The 13,644-nt window shown below is 37.7% G+C and overlaps 1 protein-coding gene across 5 annotated transcripts in view; it reads right to left on the bottom strand.

The window, feature by feature from the left end:
• Positions 1–7,159: 7,159 nt before the first annotated feature.
• Positions 7,160–13,644, bottom strand: part of RFX7 (regulatory factor X7) — a 135,280-nt gene continuing 128,795 nt past the window's right edge. For all 5 annotated transcript variants that reach the window (XM_047863141.1, XM_047863142.1, XM_047863143.1 and 2 more), the window contains one exon: positions 7,160–13,300. In XM_047863141.1, coding sequence (XP_047719097.1) covers positions 10,028–13,300 — 3,273 coding nt within the window. In that variant the 3' untranslated portion in view covers positions 7,160–10,027. The remainder of the gene's footprint in view (positions 13,301–13,644) is intronic.

The raw sequence follows: 13,644 nt of genomic DNA, 5'->3' as shown, positions 1-13,644 counted from the left end.
TGGGAAGATGTTCCATGAGTTCATTCTGATACTTTCAGAATTCTTCTTCTTCTTCTTCTTCTTCTTCTTCTTCTTCTTCTCCTTCTTCTCCTTCTTCTTAATTATTATTATTATTATTATTACTTAACATCTTCTGTCTTACATGGGTATCCCCTTTCATTTGAGAATCCAGGTTCTCAGGGACAACAGGGAAGACAACAGAATTAACTATCAGTTATTGTTTGCATTGTCTTGCACTATACACACAACAGTCTCAGCAAAATCACCCATTCTACCACCACCAATATCGTTTATTAAGTTAAAAAGTTGTTTGCATATGCCCTCTCCATTTTCTAAAGTTGCATTTTATAAACATTTTCAGATATATATTCAATACATAGTATATTATTTCTTCCTTAACTTTCATGTAGTCTTTGTTTTGCAAGTAAATAGGTACTTAATGCTCACCACCAGTCCTCATGTCGATGTGTCTCTAGTCATTTGGATGTCTGAAGTTTGTTCTCTAGTAGATTCTTCAGAAACCGTGCAAGGAAACAATATTGAATGCCCATACTCCCACAATGTTTCCAACAGAGGATGCTGTCAAACAGATCTTTTTGCAAACCTGATAGGTGAGAAGTGGTAACTTGATATAGTTTTAATTTGTATTTCTCTTTTGATGAAACATGTTGAACATTTGTTTTTCATGCTTAAGAATTTCTTTTTCTGTGAGTTGTTTCGTATCTTTTGTCCACTTCCTATTGGGTTTCTGGTTTCTCTCTTCCTCCTTTTAAGAGCTCTTTGCTAATATTAGAGTTATTACCTCTTTTTATGTGATATGGGTCACAAAGATATCTTCCCACAATTTTTTAATTTGACATTACTGATAGGAGTTTTGGCATATTTAAAACCTTGTAGGGTTATCCCCTCAAACACAGCTTTGTTTTTTTTTTCTTCCAGATTATTTTTGGTACTATAATTGTTTATGTTCTTATTTTAAATATATATTCAACTTGTCTAGCTCCAGAAAATAACCATTTTCATTTTTGTTGGGATCATGTTAAATTTAACAATTAAGTTAGGAAGTATTGATATCTTTATGATATTGAGGCTTCCCATCTAAGAACAGTTTCTCATCTCATTTCTTCTGGTCTACCTTGTGTCTTTCAGTAAAAGTGTTTAAAAAGCTCTCCTTATATAAAGTTTGCATAATTTCTTATTAAGTTTATGCCTGGATATTTAACTTTTTTGGTTGCTACCATAAAAAGGGTCTTCTCTTGCATTATATCTTCTAACTGGTTATTGTTTATATATATATGAAGAATATGGACTAATGAATATCAAAGACTTTTAAGTTAAATATTTTTATGGTGACACTCCATAGAAATTATTAGAGAATTCAGTAATCCTCAGGTGAGAAATGCATCGTGTACCAAGGCAGGATCAGGAGATGAAGGAACAAAGAGATAAGTACTTCAAAGATATAAGACTTGGAAACTAATTTGATGTTGAGGAGAGGATGAAGGGAAGGGCACGGAAGTTTCAGCTGGGTGACTGCGATGATGATAATTAGCAGGTAATAGGAAAGGGTGAAGGCTGGGGAAAGAGAATGAATTTTTTTTTAACTTTTTATTTTTTGAAAGGGAGAGCTGGGGAGGGGCAGAGAGATAGAGAAAGAGAGAGGGAGAACCCAAGCAGGATCCACGGTGTCAGCGTAGAGCCTGACACAGGGCTTGAACCCATGAATGGTGAGATCATGACCTAAACAGAAATTGAGTCAGACACTTAACCGACTGAGCCACCCAGGCGCCCCTGAGAGAATGCATTTCAATTTGGGGGCATTTAGATTTCGAGACTGAGAGTCATATCTGAGAGAGGTCAAATCTGAGAATTTAGATTTGGAAGCCATCAGGTAGAGCTGTAGGAGTGTTTGAAATGACTAAGGAGAGAGAGTAATTGAATAAAAAGAGAAAAGCCAATAGTAAATGTCAAAGGACTTCTATATTAAATAATAGGCAGTGGAAGCTGATACCTGAAAGAAACCAAGAATGAAGACTTGGGGGTGGGGGTGGGGAAGGGAGTGAATCAGAATACAAAGTCAAAGAAACAAAAGAATAGTGTCACAATTACAAAATCACCAGTAATTTTTGAGACAGCCATTTCAGAACCATTCTGAAGGTGAGGTTAGATTGTGAAAAATTAAGAGATCATATTGAACTAGGGACGGATTTGTGTAGGATATTTAAACTGTGCATTTCAAATATGTGAAATTCAAATAAAAGAAATCTCATGATTTAAATTATCTATGTCGATACTAGTTAAACAAATGTGATCAGATGACAACAAGTTGGCCTAAGTTAATTTTATTAAGTAATTTCTTGTTTATGGCCATCTACCTAAATACAAAGTTCAGCCCTTTGTCTGAATAAACATTCTTATTTTAATTCCTGATGGATGTTAGTTTGTGGCTTCAAGTACAACATAGCACTTAAGTGCTGAAAAGAAGAAGAATGTTCCCCCACTCTTAGATAAATGTCTATCCTTTTATGTAGGCATTTATAACAATAATAGCTTATACACAGGGTTTACAATATATGGTCATATGCTACTGAACTTCATAAAAGATTCTGGGAAGTAACCAGGGCAGTGATCTTTATTCTTAATAAAGTACAGAAAGGGGAAAAGAATGACAGAGCTGGGTCTAGATTTTCGATGTTCTGGACTCCTAACCTACAGGCATATGTTAAAAGTAGGAAATGCTTATTCTAGGTATTTTAAGCAGAATTTAATACAGGGAATTTGGTGCTTATACATAAATGTTAGCCTGTGCCTCCAAAAACGACTCCTAGAACAACATGGTATTTGACCATCAAAGAAATAAGCTCATACTTGGAGTCGCTCCAGCCATGGGGAAGCCAGACCAGGAAGGTACAGATACTGCTGCTGCTGCCATCACTGCCACCTCTTGACTGCTTCTTGACATTCACAGAACTGGAGACTTGGCAGTGTAATGTGGTCCCTTGAGAGTTAAGAATCTCAAGAATGAACTTGAACACATGGCTGCTGAAAACTTTGTCACAGTGAGCTTGTTTGCAAGGAAGTCACTGAAAACAAGTAGGATAGCTTCTGCTTCATTTTCATCTGCCGGGGTTTTCAGGAATGAATTTAGTAGAATGTAATTCATATCCAGAACCTAAGCTATGATGAAGTAAAAAAAAAATGTAGTTTTTGGATCCCCAGGATTTGCATACCAGGAAAAGGCTGGAACAGAAATTGAGCAAGCCAGTCCACAGTATCTGCCATAGAAAACTTTTTGTCTTCGTTCAAGATATTGGGACAAATACTAAACAGTCCCAAATCATGTGGCCCACCAATAGAAAATGCTCTCGATGGATACCATAACACATATTCAAACAACTTGCCCAGAGTCCTGGTTATAATTGGCAGAGCTGAGTCTTAAAACCAGGTCTGAAATCAAAGACCAGAATGTTGTAATGCTTTTCACTTTGATTCATTAATTCCCTTCAGTTGTTTAAGCAATCTATAATCCACCTAATTTTATCTTTTTTTTTGGACCGCAATGAAACCGTATTCAAACACTGTGCTAAAAATCAGGGTATTCTTTCTTAAGATCCTCTCATAATTTACCAATTCCAATGAAAAAGAGATGCAGTTTGCCATTCTTCAGGGGAATCCATGATGGTTTAGTGATCCTCATGCTAATCAAACATTTCCCACTATTGCTGAAAACCTTCTGTGGCTACACTGGGTTATAATTGGGATTTGTGTTGAGTGACAGAATGGTCAAAATAATTGTGACTTAAACCAGGAAGAAATTGCTCTGTCATGTAAAACACATTCAGGGGCAAGCAGTCAGCACAGCTTCCCTCAGTGTCATCAGACGCTTGGGCTCCTTCCATGTTGTTACTCCATCATCCCTAGTGTGTGGCATTACCTCAAAGACCAAGGGAGCTTCTAGAGTTCTACTAATCACATGTGCATTCCAGCCAGCAGGGAGGAAGGAGGGCAAGTACACTTCAAAGCAATTTGCACACAAACCTTTTGATGACATCCTTTTGGTTGAGTACTTTGTAAGTGGCTCCACTTTACAAGGGAAACTGGTGAATGTGGTCTCTTGCTGATGCCTAGTGGCAAACAGCAGTCTCTGCTACAGTGACCTCATTGCATACTGAAATCCTGTTTGAGTCTTCACATTATACTGTGTAAAATTTCAAAATGGCAGGTGTCTTCTCCAGCAACAGGCACAGAGACAGACATAGTTTAGACGCTCTGTCATTTGTTCAACAAACAGCCTAGTTTTTATTTCCTGATGAAATTTTAAAAGTGGTTTAAAAATCAATGATTAGGTATACCTCTAAGAAATGTACTTGAAAAGTTGTGTGTAAAATCCAATTTTGTATTTAAATCTTATTTCTCCCTTGACTTCCAATACATTAGGGCAGGTATTTCTATGGAGAGAAGTGAGGAAAAGGAACTTAAAGTTACAAAACACAGGTGAAATCCCAAAGCAACAAAAGTGAAAAGAAGTGTAAGAGATGTAAGCATTGGAGGTTTAAGAGAAATAAAATCTCCACAAAATCAAACCTAATTCTAAACTTTAAGCCGGAATAAAAATGTCACAAAAGCCACCAAATCAAACTACTACAGTAGGTAGTTTGAACAAATATTTTAAGTACAGCATAATGGTTAAGAACTAGGCTTTGGAACCAAGTTATAATCCTGGCTCTTCCTGTTATTAGCTGCTACCACTACCAGTTAATCCCCAAGCTAAAATTCTGTCACTTGAAAAATGATATTCTTTCAGAATTATTCCAATGAGGAAATGAGAGTATGTGCAAAATACTTAATAGAAGGTCTCATGCAAGGAAATATTCTATGTATACTAATACCATTCTCATGATACATTTTATTTATTCTCCCTTCTCTCTAAAATTAAGTACTTCTTAGAAATAAAATTTATATTAAAAAGACTAGCCTTTTTGTTTTTACCCTTCCAGCCTCGGAAGCAGATTGATTATAGCTTCAGGGCTGGTCATATACATATTAAAAAAAATTTCAGATACTGATAAATGATCCCATTCTATTAAAAAAAATTCATTTATAGCAGTGAACATCAAAATCAATCTCTACTTCATATATTCAGCAAAATAAAAATTTTGGCTCTATTATCATAATAGGTGCTTAGGCAATTTGCATTTATGATACTAATACCCGATTGTTTAACTCAGAGAGGGAAGGCAGGAGACCAGTTTACACCAGTAAACAGCTATTTCTAAATGTAGTCCTTACTATCATCCTTTTGCCCTGTTCTTGGCTCCTCAGAGTGTGAATTCTCACCTTTTCTTCTATATAGCATATTGTATTGGGATACACACACACATCTATCTAAGATTGGTACTTCTCGAAAAACATGTAATTAGTTCTTTACAAGACTGTGAGCCCCTCTAATGTGGGCACAAGATCTTGAGTCCCTAGTATCTTTCCCAGGTTATAGAACTCACTTTAGCGGTGCCTGGCTGGCTCAGTCTGGCTTTGGCTCAAGTTATGATCTCACGGTTCGGGAGTTCAAGCCCCATGTCGGGCTCTGTGCCAACAGCTCAGAGCCTGCTTCATTCTGTCTCCCCATCTCTCTGCCCCTCCCCTTCTTGCATTCTCACTCTCAAAAATAAATAAACATTAAAAACAAAATCTAAGCTAACTGGCTTTCAGGTAGACCTTTGATCTTGTTTTGCCCAACAAGACTAAATGAGGGGTTGGAGGGTGAGGAGGGAGTGTCTAATAGGAGATTCCGGTAAGGATTTTTTTTTTTTTTTTTTTTTTTTTTTGGTACAAGGCTGGGAGTTGCTCCTTACCACCTTGTTTAGGATGTATGCAGATATAAAAGTTAGAGGTATGGCAGTTACCTTGTGACCATGACCCAATAGACACGGAAAAGCAAAGCTGAAGATAATGCAACAGAAACCGAGTTCTTAAGAGTTCAACATTTTTTAGAACATTGAGCCACTGAATGAGACCCTGAACCTCCTATCTTCAAAATTAAGCTAAATGTCTTTATGGTTCAAGCCAGTGTTAGGTTTCCTGTTATGTGCAGCCCAAAGCACCTCAGATACACAGTATTTTTCCCCCAGATTTTATCGGTTCACTATATCCACTAGTTGTTTTGTTTACCTGCTCTTATTAAAACAACTTTTCGTTACTGAGAATCCTAACACACCTATTTTTTAGGTCAACATCTAGGTAGTTCATTACTTTTATTTAAGTGCAGATTGCCTTTCTTAGGATTAGTTTCATTTTCTTCAAGTACTTTACAATTTTGGTTTGTAGGCTCATTTTGTGTAGGAGTCTTCCTGCTTTTCCCTCTCCCATTCTCAATCGCTACTCTCTTCTTTCCTTTTATAATTGCTTCTACCAACTGCCCAGTCATGGCTACAGTCCTGTAGTGTTAGTGGGGCTGTCACAGATCACACAGATGAACAGCCTGTTTGGCTCAGGTCCCGGCTACAATATAAGTTATATAGCCCCAGGCACTGGTTGTTGATGCAGTTATTTCAAAAGAGTGTGGAAACTCCATCTCAGACCCTGGTTTCATTACTCTGTAGGAGTTAGGAGTTGAAATGTCTTTCTTCTTCCTTTTTTGAGTTGAAATTTCTGTATGCTTCTTTCTGATTCCATACCTACAGCTCAGGTTCCAGTTTACAAGTTCAGTGTGTTTTGTATTTCTGGCTCACCAAAATGTTGATGCTGCTTTGGGCACACTTGTGCTTTAGAATTTTCTCCATTTTTTTCCTACTATACTTCTATTCAAAGCTTCAAAAATATACATACCTAGGTACTCCACAGACTAGCACTTTAAAGCAAACATTATGTGAACCAGCAAAAGCAAAGATGTTTGGGGATAACATAAAGCTCCGTGCCATTTACCACTCATCAGTAATAAATCCTAAGTGAACAGCAGAGTTCTGATGAATAAAATCAGACCTGTGTATCCTGTTGGATTAATAACAGAGAGAAGATTAGCAGCCCTGTTCAGCCTTGTGCTGATTTTTATCCATTTCTATGAATTTCATGAGATCTAAGGAAGAATGGCATCAGGTCTGTTTGAAAACGGCACACTGCCTATGTAAGATGGATCCCACAAATCACCTTAAGACCCAGTCAGTTTAATATAAAATGTTTTTAATTGTTTTTGAAAACATTTAAAAAACAATTTTTGAGCACTTTCAATAAAAAAAGAGAACTGAAATGCTACTGCAATATTCAACTACTGGAGTTTCAGCAGGTACAACAGACAACAAAACACTGGGGAAATCTGACTTTTTGCACTAAATGAAAACATGAAACAGGGCTTGTTTTTTGTCATTTATGGTGTAGTAAAGCACATTATAGTACAAGACTATTATATGAACCTCAGATGCACTGCACAAAAAAAAAAAAACAAAACACTTTCCTTCTTTTCAGTTCAAAAGTCAGTGCTTATTGCAATTATATGCAAAATTATTTACTTCATGAAGTCTTATCATGATAAACAGTATGAAAAATGTTTTAAACATGAAAACAATGAAAATAATCTGAGAAAAGAACATATTCAACAATAACTAAGCAGAATTAGTCAACATAAAAAAGTAAATAACTCGTGAATAACTATGCTTGCCTGGTTAACACTGAACCAGTTTCAATACAGCCAAGAAAAAAAAAAAGTGGTTACAGGAATACCTAGTACTGTACAAGATAAGTCAATAACACTCATGCACATTTTGTGATCATGTATTAACATGGTGAAGCAAACTAAACTTAATTCTTCCTGCTGTAATATTCTCATGTAAGAGAATAAGAAATAGAAATATCTCATTGAGATCAATGCACATTGCTACATAAGACAATTTTACCTGTCACTTTGATGACATTTTGTCTTTTCATAATGAAACACATTTAAAAAGTTTAATCTGTGGACTGTATTGGTTGCATTTATCCTAAGAGATGTGCCTACCACAGGTTCAACAAATTTAGTGCAATATATGAACCCCAGAAAGTTTGCTGGACGAATTCAGCCAAATTTAAAGTGTTTGCTGCAATACTGTACAGAGGGTTAAAAATCCTCCAGTCTTTATATTTTTATAAAAAAAGATTTCCATTATTTTTATATTAGTAGGAAGCTAATAATGTAAACAAGGGATTAGAATGGCCTCAAAATCTCCTTTTCAGAGTATCTCATCTAGAAAGGCTCCCATCATTTGTTACAAGAAATCACACAGTTTCCTTTGGGTATTGCATACTTTGGTGTGCAGTAGTGCTGTGTCTCAATGTACAGTGAAGAAATAATTAGCATCAAGAAAAAATACCTAACAGATCATTAAATCAAATAACAGCAAACACACACAAACGCCAATAACTAGGACATATCAGTATATAAACCTCTGAGCCAACCCTAGCACCGTTTATTTATCAAAATATGTTAATACCCTATCTTGCAAATTTATTGAGCAATGAAACCTTATTAAATTAAACCCTTCATCACATTTGTTAAATATTCATTGATTGTAGTCTTCTCATTGGCTTGCTAATTAAGGTAAAGGAAAGCTTAGCTAGGCTCAAAGTAGCATAGCAATGGTTTAATGTTAGCTTTAAAAACTTAATGGCAATTTTGAAATCTATTTGAAAGAAATCCTAAATTCACTCAAACGGAGCGGACTAGTGAGCAGATTTGTGTCAACAAGAAATTCATAAATAATTACTCATAAAACAAAATGGGAGCCAAACAGAGAAACATTTTAAAACAAATCCTGAGTGCTTCTTTTGCAATTGTGGTTATCACAATAAATAAATTAAGCATGTAATAAAATGCTCCTCTTCTTCAAGTACTATTGATGTCCCCTTTAGCAGAGACATAAAGATTTGTGGCTTCAGACCTTAGGTGGCGAAATGTTTGTTTGTTTGTTTTTTATGTCATCTCCTTCCTGTTTATTTGGATCCCATGATCAACGTGTATGACTGTATTCAGGAGTGAAGGAGTCAGTCACTAAATTGAGGACTTAAGAATATTATAATTAAAAAACTTCAAATTAAATCTTAAATAGAATTTTAATATGTGCAGGTAGCCGTTGTGATAGAACTAAGAAAATGCTTTTATTCTTTCTAAATTCCCCTATCTCAATTTCCAAACAATAAAACATAAAATGTTTTTCTAACATGCTTGTATTTATCCTAGTAATAGATTCTACAATGTTTGGAGTTCTCGTGTGTGCGCGTGCACTCACACGTGTATGCAGGTCTCTGTGTGTGTGCTGGCTCCATACTGAAATTAAATTTTAAAATAAGACTAATGCAAAGTCACAAATATAAATGGCTACTACTTTTTCCTTTTAAAAATTTTAGTGCAGCTTTCGCTTTCCTTAAATTAACATTTAATTTTCCATTATTTTCTCCTATTTAAGCCCTTCAAAATGCAGGTGCAAATGGTACTGAAGTCCCAGAAAGCCCTATGGAGATTTTGTTCATTCTACAGTAGCTCTATGCTTCAAGCCTAAATACCGATAATAACCTGAATATTATCCCTGTTTCAAGGAAGACCTTCTTCTCTACAATTTACCTTAGCTATGATTTCATATGTAAAAGATAATGCCAACAACAACAAAAAAATAGCCTATACCTAAAATCAATGGTTTCCTCTACATTCTGTGCAGATCAACTGATGAATTAAAATGAACTCACACAAAATAAAGATCTAGACTGCTCTTGTAAAAGCTGGTTAGTCAATTGCTTACTAGCCAACAATGTGATTACATGGGGCAACATTATAAAATTTAAAACCTAATACTTGTTCTCCTACAGCCTACTGTCTTCAGAAACTTGTTAAGAACTGAGGCAAGTCTAACCATTTCCTACTGAAGAAGAAACCACTTCTGCAGCAAACTCTTTTAAAATGTCACAATTAATAGTTAAGTGTTTCTGCTGCGGGAGGCACTTCCATTAAGACAAATACAATACATATGTCTTTAGATACAGTGTGCTACATATTATAAAACACTATTTAACCCAACATTTCAACAGTAGGATGGTCCTTGCTTTCTATCCACTCAAAACCTGATGAAGTCATAGAGCTCATGGATTCACTGCAAATTTGTTGAAATAATGGGTCATTCTTTAATTCTTCCAGTGTAGCTTCATCATCTTGTCCCTGCTGACGCCCTGGATCAAACAGTAGATTTGGGTCTAAAGTGTTCAAATCATTGATGCTGCCTGAGAGCTCAGAAGACAACCTGATATCACTAGAGAAATCAGACGCAGTATTAGTGAGATCAGATGCTACCTGACCTACCAGCTGCTGGTTGGATTGCAAGCTGTCTCCACTCAACAGGTCTTTAACAGTGCTATTGAAATCTAATTGTTGCTCTCCGATTTCTGATTGTGCTTGATTATCTTCAGGAGAAAAACTGATCTGATCGGTGCTATTACTTTTAGTGAGGTAAGATGGTGTTTGGAATTCATAAACAGAAGTGCTGGAATCGATCATATTCTGTGGATTGGCACTAGGAAAAACAGTGGAAGTTTCCAAAATCTGAGTGAGATTCATCCGGGCTGTGTAATTGGAGGGCAGGTTGTTCATGCCCAAACCTCTTACTGCATCATCATTGTCAGAATCAAGTTTACTCAACAAAACACTGGTTATTTTTTTACTGTTTGTTTGCTTCTGAAGAGCATTCGGGAAGGCTGTCTGCATCATGACCGTCAATGGAACTGATTGACTTCTTTGAGCTATGTTGTTGGCACATGCATCTGTGTGAACATTTGTGAAAACGTGAACTTCTGGGGTTACTGGACTTCCAAAGGGGGTCACATTAGATCGGGGGATATTAGATACTGGATACAGGGTGCTTCCACTAAGATTACGTTGGCGATGAACAGCAGGGCTCACACTCCGGCACCTGAAGTTGCTGCTGGCAGATGAATTAGTTCCTTTATTATCAAGAGGGGCAGGGACTGCAAAACCCTCCTGTTTGTTGGTGTTACTTACAGTGGCACCTTGATGCTGCACAGGAGAGACAGGAGTCAAACGACCAAAATGGGTGTCATGATGTCTGGATTGAGACTGGTAAGACTGTCCAGGCACAGCAAAAGCATGAGGTTTCCTGAAACGGTCTTCCACTAGTTCCTGATAGCTTGGGAGAATGCCATGGCCAGAAACTGACGAATTACTAACCCCACTATACCCATTATTCATCCATTCAAGCTTGGTTTTGTCAGGGTGTGTGGCCATGGGTCTTTGCATTGGTTTCACAGGACTACTTGAGATAATGCTGGCATCATGATATGCCATACTGGAGCTTATTGGGGTAAATGCGAACGGATTCCTGCATTCAACAGGGCTGGGAGGGACACTACTGCTGCAGTTAGAATGTGGAGTACCAATGGGTGTGTGTCGGCTACTTCCTAAAGCACTATCCACAGGTGTGGTCTGGGCTAGCCTGGAACAAGGGCTCTCCCGGGACAGACTCTGAGACCCAGCAATCATTTCAGATGTTGGAGTTGGGGTTGGGGTGGGGGTGGGCGTTGGAGTAGGAGTGGGTGTGGGTGTGTGGATCGGAGTGCCATTGCTATGGATTGGATGGTAGAAGTGGGTACTGGAGGCATGAGATGACATTGGAGCTCCTGGAGTTACTGACTGACTCTGAAGGGCCATTCCCAAACAGTTACCATAAGAATGAGAATTGTTCATTGATATCTGCTGCTCCATAAGCACCAGCTCTTCCACAATACTATCTTGTGTAAGCTCATCATCAAAAGGAAAGTAGCTTTCATTTGTCTGGGAAACAGAAGGCTCAAACTCTTTCAGTTCAGACTGTAGAGGTAACTGATCTGAAGACTGTGCTTGTATTTGATTCAAAGAAGATTCTTGTATCTGGCTATGCAGCTGCTGGGTGTATGTATCCTGTGGCATTCCTTCTAATTCCCAAACAGATTTCTCTAAGTCATTGATATCAGAGTGCTCAGGAATTGTCATAACACTGATATCTTGTTGTTGTTCACAGCTGGCAGATATAAACTCAGAATCCTTACTGACCTGTTGCCATTCGTTTGAATTAAAGCTGCCATCTGGTTTTGAATCACTGTCCAAAAGAAAGACATTCCCTTCAAGTTTTACTTTGATATCTGGAGATGATGATGGTGTTTGCTGTTCGGAAGCTGAATCACTAGCAATGAGAGCAGAATTCAAGGGTCGATTTGCCACTATGTGTGAATTGACATTTATTGATACCTTGCTAGGAATCTGAGCACCGGCTGTTGAACTTTCTATTTTCCCTGAATGTGGAACCTTTTGGTCCTTCTCAACACTGCCTGGTTTCTGACCTTCTATGATAACTGCAGAAAGCTGTTCCACAATTGGTTTCTTTATGGGAGGCACCTGGGACTCTTGCAATGCAGAAGACAGTCGCTTTCTTGGACTTTTAGTGCATAATTTAGGGTCTTTATTTATTGAGTCACCATTAGCTGGTGAGCTGGTGCTGGTGAAAGTTAAGTTCTGAGTGGCAACTGAGAGAGTGATAGTGCTTTGATTATTGCCTGTTGAAGTGCCTGGCGGAATTTCATTACAGCGACTTTTACATTTGGTCCTCTGGTCACAGACCTTAGTTGCTTTTACTTCAGTGACTCCTTCATTTGAAGGTTTTTGCACTACTCCATCTGTATTACTTTTCTGCCCCAAAAGGGCACTAGGTGTTGTTTTGGGAGCTTTTGTCCCATCAGAGTTCTCTTGGCACTGTGCAGGATGCTCATCTGATGATGCTTCAGGTTCCATTTTGACTTCCACAGCAGATGATCCCCCGGTGCTGCTGGTCCTAGATCCAGGAGACTGAAGTGATACAACAGAACCATTCTTGATCTGTGGAATGGTCCTTGATTCTTCTGTTGTTCCTGTAGCACTGTTTACTGAGGCAGAATGTTTAAGAGGGGCACTACCGTTGCTGGGTGTGAGAGATATTGCTGTCATTTTCACCACATTTAGAGAACTCATGTGTGAAGTGGGCACAACAGCGGTTTTGATGGGACTGCTAGTAAAGAGGACAGTAGTCGGGGAGCGAATGGTGAGTGCACTGCTGTTAGCTGGTTTGGGTAAGATCTGAGGGTAGCGGTGCCGGGCAGAACGATCTCCACCAGGACTGGCTGGAACGTTCTGAGGAGTCTTTGGTGCCTGTTTCACAGACTGCATGTGCTGAGTGACCACTTGTACATTGAGGGGAAGAACTTTGCCATCAGAAGAACTCATTGGGCTTGGTGAAGTTACCAACTGCCTGGTTCGCTGGACCTGTTAAAAGGTGGAAAACAAAAAAGTCAGATTTAACGAGTCTAGGATATAAACAGCAATTCATGTATCTGTATAGTATGAAGGCATTAATAAATGTAATGCTAAGAAAAAAAAACAAAACAGTTCCTTTCTTAGACGAGAGTTCTATATATGTATGATGTTAGACCAGTATCAGACACAGAAATATTATAAAAGATGCAACACAGTGCAATATAGTTATCAAATAAAAATATGTAAGAAAAACATTAAGATACTTTTCAATAAACAAGACTAAAAACTTCACATTTGTGATGAATACTTGCCAAAATAATCATTTTTAAGGAGGTGATAGGAAGAGATGACAA

Source organism: Prionailurus viverrinus, chromosome B3 (genome assembly GCF_022837055.1).
Source record: "Prionailurus viverrinus isolate Anna chromosome B3, UM_Priviv_1.0, whole genome shotgun sequence".
Taxonomy (NCBI): Eukaryota; Metazoa; Chordata; class Mammalia; order Carnivora; family Felidae; genus Prionailurus; species Prionailurus viverrinus.
This window is presented reverse-complemented; position numbering and strand designations above follow the sequence as displayed.